Here is a 14,466-nt window from a genome sequence, read left to right as displayed (position 1 = left end):
GGGGCTGCGAGCGGGGCCGGTCGGCGGCCAGGGGGAGCGGCTCCCGCCTTGTCCCCGGTGCCTTCGGGCCCTGCTCCAAGAAACACGCATTTGGAAGAAGCTTTTGCTGGGGTGTGCCGGGACCCCGAGCTCCAGCCAGGCCTGGCAGAGCCGCTGGAGCTGATTGTTTCCATGTCCTCCACGGCGCCACACCGCCATCAGACTGGGCGAGAGAAATAATTAAGCTTTAGTTTCAAATTCTGGTCAGTATTTTGTAACTGGCAGAGGTGAAAATCCAGGAAGCCAGCTGCTATCGTAATCCGTCCTGTATTGAAACAGGCTGATTTTGAAACCGTCTCAGTGTTGCAGCTCTCCCGCTTTTTGGGGGAGAAGATGCAATGATGTTGAACATTTCAGAACATCAGCAGTTGGAAATGTTAAACTGCATTGAATACTGTCCCCGTTTCCCCTCCCAGGCACTGCTGGCCCTGCAGGTGAGCACAGAGGAGGGCCTGGCCTGGCCTGATGGCACCGGGAGCAGGTGGAGCTCCAAACCTCATCTTACTTCTCATGCTCTTCACCCTCTTTTTTAATTCAGTATTGGAAACCTGTGAGTAGAATTAAAATACTTTATGGCAGTTAAAAATACATGTTAAAATACATTTACAAGCTCAACCAGCGCATTGTGCTAAGACTTACTCTCAGCATTACCTGTAATGTGAGGACACTCTGTTCCAGCAAGACACTTACCTGGCTCTCATCTGCAGGAGTAACCACGTGCTTAAGCGTTAGATTTGGTTTCCTCTTCGGTAGAGAGTGTGTCAGGTTTCACTTGCTCACTGTCACCTGGGCTGTCTCAAGGGGATTCTTACCTGACCAGTAAATAGGCCACAGATAAGGGCTGACCATGGCCATGTTAATTTTGTGGTTTTATTATTCCAAATTGTCATGGTGCTGTGTTAGCTCCATTTTCTCCACGTACCTGCACCACCTCTGCTTCCTGTTCAGAACAGATGAAAGTTGTAAGCCCGTAACATGCCCTAGAATGGTGGTAGTGGCCATTGCAGCCATGTCTATGGTCATGGTGCGCTTCCCACCCTGACTTCTGTCTTTCAGTTTTATGTGTAAAAGTGCATGATGAAGCAGCTGTTAGTGTTCAAACTTCCAGGAAATGCCAGGCACTGCTTAGCACAACTAAGCACAACTTAATCTCGCCTCCTATCCTACTGAACATGACTTAATGCTTTGCATTTGGGGTCTGATGACCCTAAGACATGTTCAGTCCCTTCAACTCCTCCATGGCCCTCGAGAGACGTCACCTTATGTGACTGGGTCCCCTTTTGCAGTGGCCTCTCCTTCTGCCAAACTGAAGTTATGTTTGCAAAATCGGGTCTGCCATATGGCACCAGGATCTAATGTGGCTTCACTTGTTTACAGAGCGGATCTTCATAAAATGAATGAATCCACATACTGAAAGGATGATACCAATTTGCTCTTGTTTAAGGTTACAGTAAGACGTTACATATTTGATGCATGCCATTAAATCAGCATCCATCAGCCACAAGTACAGCACAAATCATTCATTGCTTGTGGGCTGGCATGGCACCTCTGTGTCTGCAGAGCCATGGTTTATGTCCCAACATACTATCTTTCAAAAGGAAATCAGCAGGGCCCTCCTTAAGTTTATCCCTTCATGAAACGATTATCTGATGGACAAAGTCATATAGATATATACATGTATATACAGACAGACATGAAGGAAAATTTCTCTGGGTTGCTGCACTGCCCAATGTTTTAAAATCTGTAGGAGCACCAAGAACCTGCAAAGGGCTGGGAAATGTATTCTTTAGGAGCAGTTAACAACTTGCATTCTGATAATCCGCTTAATGTTGTTTAACCTTATCTTAACATTTAAGGAGATGATGCTAAATCCTCGTATCAGGAAATCATATTGGAATGGCACTTTCCTGCTTTACAAGGCAGTCTGAGATCCTTACCACCTCAGAAACAAAGTACTGAAGGGAGTCTGGGAAAATAAATACTTATGGTGAGTGTAGCGGCATGGCTGCGTTGACCACAAACTCCCAGGGAGCAGGATGAAAGCAGCTGCTCGGTGCTATGGGGCTGAAGTGCGATGGTGGCACAAGGAGGACGGATGTCACTGTCTGCTGAGCATGAGTCCTCCTTGCCACCCTGTTCTCAAATCCCCATTCTGGGAACCAGGTTCAGCATTCAGTTATGTCTCCTCCTGTTACAGTTCAGAGCAAAATTCCTCCAAAGCTAAGTCATACACAATCAAACTGTTCTGCTAATGCGAATCAGGTCTCAAGAAACCCTCTGGAATTTCACCAGTGTGGCCCTTGTGTAGCTCTGGCTCAGTTAAACATTTGAACAAATGCTTAAGTTTCAAGTTTGCTCACTTAATTGATGCTGACTTAACATCTCTTCAAGTTATTTACTTAATAAGGGCCAAAGAGTTAGACATAACATTCAGCAAAAAAGACTAGCCTTTAGCATTTGCATTTGCTTCTGTGCCAAAAAAATCAATTTCCTAACACCAACAAGTGAAAATGAAATGCAAGTTTTCCATAGGTCCTTTTGCAGAGACTATCAGAATTGTTCAAAACTATTGACACTGCAGATGTGGATTTCAGAGTATCTGATAATATAAATTTCCTTTGAAAGATCCATTGTTGTCATGAAGAAAAATCTGATACCATATCCTTTTCCAATTTCTAGCTTTGCTCTGTAGGTTTCATTTTTAATGACTGCATACATCTCTGACAAAATATATGCATGTGAATATTACAGACAATACTGCAGAAATACACATTGACTGTCTGGCCACCAAACATGTTAATGAAAGTAGCTGAAAGCTGGAATGGTTAATAAGGAGACACAAGAGATCACGGGGCTCATTTTTTTAGATGGATTATCTGACATAGGATGTCAACTGTACTTATGAATATCTGATGTTAAAAAACATTTCTGTGCCATAGTTCTCATCTCACATAGAGGGGTATAATGAAGGAATAGTTCTCTTGGAACAAATGTCACTACTGGGATGAGAATCAGATTCAGCTCTTTAGGTTTCAATCCAGCTCCGGCTGCTATCAGTGGAAAGACTCCTGCTGAACTTTAATGAACAAAAAACAAATGCAAAAATCCAAGTGGCATAGATACAAATTATATACATTTATTTTTATTCATTTTAAATAACATTCTTCTGTATAAATTCTGACATATATTCAAATCATACACTTTTTTTTTTTTTTTTAGAAATGCATTTGTAAGCATAGCATATGCTTAGGAGACTCCTTATTTGGATGTGTAGTAAGACTGATGGGTTTCAGTTGGGAGCAAGTACAACTTTTAAGGCCCACATTTTTCTTATTTTAATCCTTTCCTCTGACATATGAAGAGCAGAGTCCTGTGGGAGCTCATTTTTAAACTTCACTTTAAAGAGAAATGTATTTTTAGGATTCAATCTTATATCCTTTATTTAAAGGAGACTGTGCAAACTTTCTGCCACATTTACATTGCATGTAACATTTGAGTTAAAGATGCCGTATAGCAGCAGTTAACTGGCCCAGGGTACCTGAAGGATGCTGAATACATCCCTTCCTCTTTCAGAAATGGCTTCCAGCGTGCTAAGTTTGCTCAGCCCGGTCCAAGGGAATTATCATTCCAATGGATGACATCTGACAGCTCCCCAGGGCTCGTGCTCCATGCAGTTATTTCTAGCTACAGCGGTTCATAAGATTCAAGATCATCATTCACATTAACCCAACCACTTTTTTGCATGTCTGTTGCACTCTGTGCTCACCAAACGCTCTCCTAACTTGTGACCCATCCAGGCTGCCCCATGCCTTTGACACATCATTGCTTTTTGCCCTTTATCTGCTCCATTATATCCTCTCGCTTTCAGTTACGTGACTATGGAACTGAACTCACCCCATCCAGACCAGCTGGGTCCACAGGGCCCTCACGACCTTGAGGATTGTGCCTTGAGAGCTGGCTTCCCACATTCACCCAACCCTCACCTGCCTTGTCGTACCTTCTCTCTGCTCTACAGCTACTGTACCGTGCCAGCGGCTGCCTTTCCCTGTTGCAGCCACACGGCAGCACGCCCAGTTAGAAGCTGATGCATGGTGGCCCTTCAGGAATACTACAGGTACCAGTACTGCCACATCAGCCCTAGAAGTCACCTGGATGCCCCCCACCTTGTCTTGCTAGCTTCCCAGCTGGGCCTCAATGCAGGCCTGTAAGTCCGTTTCTGGTTTAACTGCCCATACCCCAGCGTGGCGTTAGGCAAACCTCAGCATCTGGGAAGTGTCATGACAAGTTGTAACACGTGGCAGGTCAGTGGTCCTGGCGGCCTTTAGTACCCTGGCACAGATGTTTGAGCTCTCTACCCCCTCAAAATACAGGGGGGCCAGCCTAAGGCAATTGGAGCTATAACTAGCTCAGCTTCTTCCTCACCTCCTGTGGTGCCCAGGGAACAGCTGCATGATTGATGGAGAGCACAAGGAAGATCTAATCTCACATCACTAAAGTCAAACACGAAGCTGTTTATTCTTTCTTTGCTGAGGCATTGACCTCCTTTTATAAAGGTTGTTCCTCTGTGCCAAAGTCCTGGCTGGCTGGAGACGGCTGGTATTTTCCTGCCGAGTTATTCTGCCACCTGACAAGCATTGTCCCAGTGCCACTTCCTTGCTGAAGAACATCCTGTGCTTTCTTCTGCTGTCCAAACCCGGGCAGCCTGGTCCCCTCTGCCCAACCAAGCTTCACATCACATCTGCGGGGGCCAGACGTGCAACCCACAGACCCCAGCATAGCTGGTCCGTCCTCCTTTGCAGGCTGACTGTAGGGCAGCCTGACCTCTTCCTCTTTTCAAACCCAAGGCAATTAGAGCAATTTGGAGGTCAGAAGCAGTGCAGATGCAAACACCTCCTGTGCTGTGGATTAGGAGGGTTCAGCATCTGAACTCGCCCTGGTTTTGCAGACAGTCATTATTTGTACAGAGAGAAAAAAAAATCAAAGCCTGTTCCTGTTACACAGTAGCCTACAGTCATACAAAGATTTTCGGAAGAGGTTTTTTTGTGGCAAAGATTAAAAGATCTCCTAAAAATATTTTTGAAACATTAAAGTGAACAATCTGTCCTTCACTTTGCCTGCTAGCATTAGTCCCAGAAGCTAACACTTCCTAAATTACCTTTCCCCACCCTATGAAGTGACCAAGTGCAAGCGTATCGCTAAATCAGCACTGCTAAATAGTTACAATTTTTAGCAAACTTTCTATTTTTTTTTGTCACCACTCTGCTCTGTAAAAGTTTGATGAGTAACTCAAGGATTAGCAATATCCAGATTTTCTCCTCCAGTCCTCCTCCGTTTTATAACTAAAAGTAACATTGCTTTGAATGACATCAGCCAAATTTATTGCCTAAACCACAGGGCCTCACGCAGGCCCATAGCAGGCGACGGGAGCTTTCCATCAGCTCAGGCCTATACGCAATACCTCATTCTGCCGCACTGGTTTTCCTTGGTCATCCCTCAAGTCTTTTCCTTCTTACTTGCCATGCCCCATCTTTAAATCAGGCAGCAAGTTTTTGAGGCAGAAATGGCATCTTTGTGCATGTGTTTGAAGCACCTATTCCCCCCTCCCCAGTCTCCAATGGTAAGAAAAGCCTCCATGCAGCACCAGAAAGCAAATAAATAATCACCACATTCTTCCTACCATTTCTCATCTTGAGAAATATTTCCTTTTGCCTGGCTCTGAGGATGCATCAGTCAGCTCCTGCTGACCTTTAGCAGGTACTTCATTTATCCTCAGCATCAATCCCTTGCAAAGCACCAACATGCATGTCAATGCAGCTTTAGTTCTGAGGTTGGTCATTAGTTAGGTGAAATATGTGTTTCACGCCCTGCTTAAAAGTAATGGTATTGATTTTCACGGGTCAGACCTGGCGGCTCCCCGGCACAGGGAGGGCACGGTGCCTGCCTCAAAGCACATGTGCACACTGCAGGTACCAAGTGAGGAGCTCCATGCTGCAGTCTCCCCGTGCTGTGCTGCCCATTAGTTGTTATCCCTCTGCTAATAGTCTGCCAGACTCCAAAAAAAATCAGGGGAATCTGTAAAACCTAAAGACCCCTGTAGGTTTTTTTGACAGATGATTCACCACCACCACCTTGTGCTACATAAAATTTCCTGAAAGCATCCATGCACTTTTAGCTTTTAAGCTTAGAAGCACAGATTGGCTCCTGCAACTCTTCGGCTGAAAGCCATTTCCACCCAAATCCAGGAGATTTTTGCTTTTGCCCTTCAAGAGGCCAGGAGGCTGCAGTCAGCCCTCTGGCACACACACACCCCCCCGCCCTGTCACCATATCAGCACGGGGGAGATGGCAGCGAGATCCACTCACATGATGAGCAGCCGCTTCGGAAGAGCTCGGCCATCGAGATCAGGCTCTCAATGCATTCATGACAGTGTATTTGCGTTTTGTATAAAGATTTAAAAGCAAGTAACAGAATGGTACATCCGACTTTTTGACACCTACTAGGGCCTAGTCATGGTGACACTGGTATTCACTTTCTATTTAAAGGAATGGAAAAATTTGACAGATGCAAGTAGGGAGCACTCACATTTTCTCTAAAAAAGAAAGTTATTCAATGACACTAGAAGAAAAGCTTTAAGCAGTCGGTGTTTGCCAGAGTCCCAGCTCCAACAATATTGCCATCTAATTTACAGTATTTTAAACAATCCTCATTTTTTCTTTTTAAACAACGCCACTAACCGCTGTACAATTAAAATCTAGATGATAAAATATGACTTGGGGAATAGGGGAGGTTGGAGATGGGCTCATGGTTTTGTTGTTGGGGTTTTTTTGGTTGGTTGGTTGTCTTTTTTACAAATAATTACAAATACAATTCCAAGAAGATATATTACATTTTATATACAGAACACACCATTTCTATCAGGGTAGGGTATTAAGCCTAGCTTTTATTTGTACACGGCAACCCTGAGATGTCTTGTCGTCTTCCCTTGCACAGAAACTATACAAGTTCATTAACTCCTTCTAGAAAAAACAAAAATGGATTGCTATGTGTTAATAGCATCATCACCCTGTATAAATACTCAGAAAGGGAAAAGCTTAGTCTTTTCCATAAGTCCAATATTTTAATGAATTTGTTTTCCTGCTTAGTGGAAACTGATAATGGTGACTTTTTTCAAGTGTGCAACTCACTCCTCTACTTGCCTTTTGGTAGTACAGTCAACGATTTCCCTTTTTTTGTCCTCCTTTTCAAACAAATTTGTATCAGGAACTAATATGAAGCCTTTACAGAGGTCTATCTCCTGAAAATCCACTGTTAATTCATGAGCTACTTTTCAAACTAAAGGATGCAGACATAGGTTGGTTGGAAATCAAGTAGCTTCTGATTAATCACGGGGTACTTCATTCTCCACCCCACAACCTCTTCGTTTAAAAAAAAGAATATTTTCAGATCAGCATAATCAAGTCCTTAACAGTGAATTCTATGGATCTTTATGGACAACAGGACACTGGATACATTTCACCATATTACCTGATACTCGGATGTACTACACTTTTTTCTGTTCACCTGCAAACTACAGCATGCCCAGCGTAAGAGTGTCTGAAGAGCAAATTCCTCTGCGTGGAGCCTTGGCACGGATCTTGATACTCCTTCAGCGAGCCCCGTAACTTTCTTAAGCCAACTTTGGAATAGCTGGATGACTTCTTCTAAGCTTTATAATTATGCATGGGAGTTGTCAGTGTTAGCTGTCCATTCGGTGCGACTTCATTCCCATCATCTTCCAACAGCCCCGAAACATCAGCGTTGGGTATGCTGTCATGGTAGCTGCTAAAACTGATGTTGTCCTCTTTGAGTTCAATGGTCCAAAAAGGAGCGTTAAGTTTTCTGTTTTGATACTCACGGTACATGTAGACAGCACCCACAAAGCCCATTAGTAGGACCACAACAATGATGATAACTGTCAAAATAATTATGTTAAACTGAGTCCATGAAACATCTGCAAAAGCAGAGGTACTATTGTCAGAGGAACTTAAAGGAAATATAGTCTGTATAGTTGTTGGTGACAAGGTACTGTTTATCACTGCTGTTGAAAATGATGTTTCCTTGCTGGCATTTGGAGCAGAAGTTGTAAACTCCCTTGTTTCTGGGCCAAGAGTGGCTTCTACAAAACAAATAAAAAACAAGCAATAAAAATATGTTGATGGAATCAAACACAAACATAAGAGATTTGACATTAATATCACAATTTTTATGGCAATTAAGTCTATGCTGTTAAAGCTGCTATTTTTTCAAAATAGTTTAGAGAAATGACTAGACAGGGTTGGGTTTGGTATTTATAAATAAATCTGTGTGCTAAGCGCTTACTGAATGCAGCATTCCTATGAAAAAACTGGTGATGGATGGATAGGTGCAGTAGCCAAGATTCAGTGTGAGATACATGAGTTCATGATGGAAGCAAGCCACCCAGCCCAGCTCATATTCACCCCATGAAAATGGGGCTCTACCAAGCTCAGCAAGAGTTTGGACTTTGAACCTAACAAAGGCAGAGTTTCAACTGTTGTCTACATGGACTGCACCATCAGGCTGGGGGGACACAGCAACTCCAGGAGCTTAAAGCTTTCACAGTACACTAGGTGTAGGATTTTTTTCACAACATGATTATTTCTGCTTTACCTGTGCAAGATGATCAAAACTAAAAAAATGAACCATGAGTTGTCACAGTGTTTAGCAACAGCTTTCAATATTTACATTGCTTTACGCAAAAGGGCAAAATAATCCCAGTTCTGCTTTTGAATGTTGAAGTTGTACATAAAACTCACGGAAACCCCCAGTCTGTATAACCAGAAGCAGAAAGCAGCCGAATCACAACAAAAAAAAAAAAGACTGCAGATGTTCTTATGAAGCTTTTGAGTGCAGCAGAAGCCAGTTTGGATCCCGTTTTGGTTTCAGTGGCTGGCATATGTCCGCACATGAAGGACAAGAACACGGGAACTATCAGACCGTGCCACAGGCTCCATCTCCTCTGCAGCCCGTTCACCGGCACAAAATAGCCAAGAACCCACCATCCTTCCAGCAGATGTGGGATAACTCCCTTCCCAGGTCTAGGAGTCAGCAACAAGTTAACACTTGAGATCCCTCATCAGTGGGATGGAAATTCATTACTCCTTCTTCAAACCAGTTAAGGTACAGGCCTCAGAAAGCACCATAGAGCCTGAGTATCAGGCCCCCAAATATAAGTAATAAGCCATTTTCTTCACAGGAGTAACCTGATAGATTTATATTCTGAAGTCCAGGCAGCAGGAACCCTACAGAAGCTGAAGCCTTGATCAACCCAAATGTTCTCTTCAGGACTCTCTGCACCCTCTTTCCCACTTTCTTCCATTTCTCTTTCTGATAGAAATGCAACTTCATTTTAAACCCACTCACAGCTGCAGCAATTACAGCTGATAGTGCTGTGCTGTATTGATCCAGCTCTCCTGAAGAGAATGTCTACTAATTATGACTGAGGAGGAGAGTCACTTCCGAAGGACTAATTTTGCACTAAGTTGCATCTCCAATGGCAACAGGAGCTAGAAATATTCAGCGCGTCTCCTGCCATGAGCCCTCAGGGGAACTCCCACGAGTTAACTTTGGGCTGTCACATTCCCAGTTCAGGCAATGGAGAAAAACTCCTCTGGAGGGGCCATCACACACCTAATTTAGGCTCGTGCTCAGAGTCCCTCCCTGCAGCGGCTCCTCTATTATCTGCAGGTCCTGCTTTAGGTTGATAAGGATGCTCAGGATGCTGAATGCCAGGAAGCATTTCTCTATGGGATAACAGGCAGAATTTTGCAGTAGAAAGCAAAATGACAGGAACAAGAGGTTCCTGGTTACAGCTCTGGGAGAAGGGCATGAGGAATTCAGTCATCCTTTCCAAATTCCTTCATCAACACTCAATTCTTGGCAAACCCTGCCAGGAGCTATAATTAGAAAAAAACAGAACAGAGACAATGGCTGATTCACCAGCAAGGAAACAGGACTTCTCTGGGCTTTATTTGTGAGTCAGCATCAGCTAAGTGCTGGCAAGGGGGACAGGGGTGAAAACATTTCCTGGAACTGATGGTAACGTCACGGCGAAACAGTGCCATGCTCTGACAACCCGTGGATCATCGCTTTTGGACTGTGGCACGGCGATGCCTGTTTCCGCTCCCCAGGGCCGTGCCAGCCCTCCAGATGTCCTGAAGCAGCTCCTTGAGAGCAGCAGCTGTTCAGTCAATGGGCTGCTTTGGCAGCTCTGATGTGTCATATCCAGCTGCCTGATGGAAATGCAGTCTCTGCAAAGCTTCTGCTACCTCCTGCAATGAATGAGCACTGGCAGGAGCCAGGGCCGTGCCAGCAGCCCACGCGCCAGCTCTCGGGGAAGGCTGTGATGCTCGGCTGGGTGGCACAGTGCCATGCTGCATCACTAAGTCCTTGCTGCTCTGCCTCACCATTGCAGCAGGAACACCATCCACCCAGGGGTCAAAAACCCTGATTTTGGTTATTCCACATGTCCTCTGAGTAGGCTTTCCATCAGCCTTGACCACTTAAATAGAGTCTGATTGATGATTTCGTTCTAGAAGCCATTCAAAACCAGGGCATTCAGATGCACTAATGGCTTATGAAAATCTTAACCTAAAACTAGTTAATGCAGAGTACCTCAGCATATCAATTTTTAGGCAAATTGTGTGTAAGAAACTGGAAAGAAACTGTACACCTTTTTAATTGCTTAATAAAAAAGGGGAAAAAAAACAGGTGCCAAGGAGACAGGAAAGATAGAAGAGCATGTCTCAGTCCCTTTGAAAGGGGACAGTCTTTCCCCACATCAGGAGTTGGCTACAACAATGCCATTAAAATAAAACTGAATGGTGAAAACTGCAAGTACACAAGCAAAGCCATACATACAGATTTTAATGGAGCAAGGTCATGTAGCTCTTTGCACAAAGGCAGAGCTGTGCAGGGGGAGATAATGGATGACCCGATGCAAAAGTGCCGTTTCCAGCCCTGTAACGGTACAGTTACAGCTAATGAGCATTCAACTTTTTTGTATTGATCATCTCCCCGCGCCGAGAAGGACTCTGTGATTACACCTCCAGAGAGCAGCATGGGAGTGAAAACCACATTAGCTCCTAATGGAAGATCTGAATTAAATCTCTGTTGGTGACAAGGATGAATCTGGGCCCAGATGCTTTCCTGAACTCTGGGTTCTCTTATCTAATACATAACACCAGTAATGTTTTCATGCATGGAGCTGGAGATCCACCTTGTGGACCAATCTCCTGATAACCACTGAAAAAGCAACTTAAGAACCATTTTCTCTCATTTTACTACAAGTCCTCCTGCTGCCCAGTAGCCTCTCTTAGTACCAGAGCTAGTCTGGATCTGAGATGCTGCATGCAGTGTCTCAGATAGGGACTGAAGGCTGATGAGAGTGCCCCAGAGCAGGCACCAGTAAATCCCAGCACTGACTCACCGTGCAAGTTTGGATCTCACCTCTCTGAGCTTGGCTTCCCCATTTAGAAAAGAAAAAGAAAAAAAAAAAAAAAAAAAATAGTTATCCTTTGCAGAGTATGAGGAGTGACAAAATCTCTTACAAACACCCTTTCTAGGGAACTACACAGTCCTATTGAATGGACCAGTCAATAAGGACAACTCACTGGGCACTAAGAGTTCAAGTATATCAGGCAATGGAAATCTGAAAATCTTCATTTAAATACTGCAGATAGTTTTTGTTTTCCAGCTTGTTCACTAGAGGTGCCTGCCACAGTCTCGGAATCAGGGTGGTTGCAGACCTAATTCTAAAACACAGATTTCAAGGCCAGTAGGCACCGATGTGTTGTAAAGCTCTGGCTTCCTGCCCTGTACCAACAGGCCAGATGAATCTGAACTAATCTATTAACAATTAACAGTATTCCCTCCCCTGCTTTCAGGCAGCCTGTGCCCACCTGAGCTGCACAGCAAGCTTCGGCACTGATTGAGGAGCCTGCTTTACCTTTCTTGGTGCAGTTGGTCCCCTCGGGGTCTCGGACGTAGCCCTCCTCACACTCCTCGCAGTGGAACCCGGCGGTGTGGTACAGGCAGCCGATGCACTCCCCGCTCTCTGGCCTGCACACGCTGGGGGATTGCGCTGGGTCCACGTTCCCGTTGCAATTACATCTTACACAGATGCTGTCGGAGTTGTAGTAGCCGTTGTCGCACTGGTTGCAGTTGGGGCCAGTGTACCCCGTTTTGCATTTGTCACACCTTGGGGTGGTTTCGCCAGGCTCTAAGGAATACAGAAAGCAAACCAGGTATTGCAGAGAAACACCTGCTGTGGGATTTGTTCCATGGTACCTGACCACAAGTCACTTGACAAAAATCAGCAGCCACTGAGTATTAAACAATCTCAAATTTTAAGCTGAAAAGAAAAATTTTGAATATTTCCTATGCTCCTAGGGGGAAAAAAAAAACCTTTGGGGGTTTCTGATGCCTCTGTACCAGCATCACAGAGCACGCTCAGCATGTTGCTAAGCAAATAGATTATTGCTCTTGAACATTTCCATCTCAAACAGCCAATTTCAGAAAACAGCTGGAACCGTATCGGGGATGCTGGCAATCTGCAGGAACTTTTTGGCCTACACAATGCCTGAGATGGCTTGATTGCAAAACTGATTTAGGAAGTATCAAAAAAAGTTTTACATATGATTATTGCAGCTATGACTTCTCCTCTTGGTTACATGAAAACAGAGCAGGGAGATTAGGGAACCTCTGCTTGGAGTCCCATGGACATGTTCAGAAGAGTGCTCACAGAGCTGTGGACGGCTACAGGGCACAGCTGGGCATCTCCTGCACCTCTCCTGCCTGCCACAAGCTCAGCAGTTTCTCTCTGCAAAACCCTGCAGGTTCTTCAGGGCAGGCTGCAGCCTGTAGCGAAGCACTTCTGATGCCCTCCACTGCACAGATGCTCTCACAAGAGATGACACAAGCCCCAGGGAGGCACTGTGGCAGACGCCACTTCCAGCAAGGTGCCCTGGTTCCCACAGACAGGAGATTCACAGGCTATAAAACGCCTCACTAGGCTGATGCACTCTGAGTGGCAATTTAATTGAAAGGAGCTACATTCATTATCTGAGGAATTAGACCAAAACGAAAGCCTTACGTATTCGGCAGGTGCCAGTCGATGCCACGGTGGAGCATGGGCAGCGATGGCAGGCGTGGGCAAGGAGGGTGCTTCTGTAGAAACCCTCCTTGCAGAGCTCGCAGTGGCTTCCCTCAGTGTTGTCCTGGCAGTGCTGGCAGGTGCCTGGGGAAGGGACAGGAGCACAAGCAGCCGTTCAGCAGTAGGAACTGGAGCAGAACATTTGGAGCAAGAATCTGCATGGAGCACTCTCAATTATCAGAGCTCACAGGTGATTTTGGATACCCTCCGGCCAAAACATGATCCTGGCCTCTTATGACCTGATGGTTGTCCCCTCCTCCAAATACACACAAATAATTTGAAAAAGTAGGTAGCCCCAGCAGAGAGGCCCACAGCTCTTCACTTGAAAAGGTCAGTGCAGGTAAACACATGCTGCCAATATTAAACAGTCCTCCAGGAAAGGGGTTTCAGTTTGCATCTGTGCCAGTGAGCCAGGATCTTGATGCTTCAAAATCCCCCACTCCCACAAGCGGTCCCTCCAGTTTATGCTTTTGCCCTGTCTTGTGTGCAGGTAAGGACCCTGTACCCCTTGTGGGGGTAAGGAAGTGCCACCATCCTGCGCTGAGGGCAGATGGCTCCATCCCACCAGCATGGGGGCAGTGTCACAGGCACAAGGCAGCAGCAATTCCTGATCTTCCTGGAGAAACAGAGGGGAACTGGGGGTTCATGTGAGCCACCTCCCCTTCCTGGGGAAGCCTCTGAATCAAAAAAATCAGCATGCTGTGTCTTAGCAGAGGCTATGTCTTAATAGCCCTCTAAATTGCATTTTGATACTATTGTGACCAGAGAAAGAAAAATCTCCCTAGTTATAAAAACGCAGCCTCTATCAAAAGCCCATCCATCAACAAGAACACCCTGTAATTCAGCAGGCTCCTCGTGGAGGTGGCAGTGACCTGAGGGAAGCTTATATGATTAAATCCCATGTACAAGACTGTGAAAAGGCAACAGCCACCTTCTAACAAACCAGGGCAGCACAGAGCAGTTTATTAACTGCATATATAAGCACAGACAGGAGATTCACTGAGCTAATCCAGCAGTGCTGCGGGGGTATGGAAAAATCTCATATCAACATTAACCACAGAAAAAAATCCTGAATTAGGTTAATGCTGGCTGTTAAAAAAAAAACACAGCAGATTTTCTTATTAATATTGGAACAGTTTGGCTCCCTTGTGAGCCCAACACGTTGCACAGCTCCTACTCTTCTTTTTCCACAGCAATGACTCTGCAGCCGAGCATCC

At 45.1% G+C, this 14,466-nt stretch overlaps 2 protein-coding genes across 2 annotated transcripts in view; both read right to left on the bottom strand.

The window, feature by feature from the left end:
- Positions 1–894, bottom strand: part of CDK5RAP2 (CDK5 regulatory subunit associated protein 2) — an 82,234-nt gene extending 81,340 nt beyond the window's left edge. Inside the window, exons 1-2 of the mRNA XM_026860684.1 lie at positions 852–894; positions 730–740 (exon numbers count right to left, since the gene is read on the bottom strand). Coding sequence (XP_026716485.1) covers positions 730–740; positions 852–894 — 54 coding nt within the window. The remainder of the gene's footprint in view (positions 1–729; positions 741–851) is intronic.
- A 2,260-nt stretch (positions 895–3,154) lies between these two features.
- The window catches only part of MEGF9 (multiple EGF like domains 9), a 28,591-nt gene continuing 17,279 nt past the window's right edge, over positions 3,155–14,466 (bottom strand). Inside the window, exons 5-7 of the mRNA XM_026860683.1 lie at positions 13,190–13,333; positions 12,044–12,316; positions 3,155–8,194 (exon numbers count right to left, since the gene is read on the bottom strand). Of these exons, the coding sequence (XP_026716484.1) occupies positions 7,740–8,194; positions 12,044–12,316; positions 13,190–13,333 (872 nt within the window). The 3' untranslated portion in view covers positions 3,155–7,739. The remainder of the gene's footprint in view (positions 8,195–12,043; positions 12,317–13,189; positions 13,334–14,466) is intronic.

This window comes from Athene cunicularia, assembly GCF_003259725.1.
Source record: "Athene cunicularia isolate RWA chromosome 17 unlocalized genomic scaffold, athCun1 chr17_part1, whole genome shotgun sequence".
In the NCBI taxonomy this organism is placed as follows: Eukaryota; Metazoa; Chordata; class Aves; order Strigiformes; family Strigidae; genus Athene; species Athene cunicularia.
This window is presented reverse-complemented; position numbering and strand designations above follow the sequence as displayed.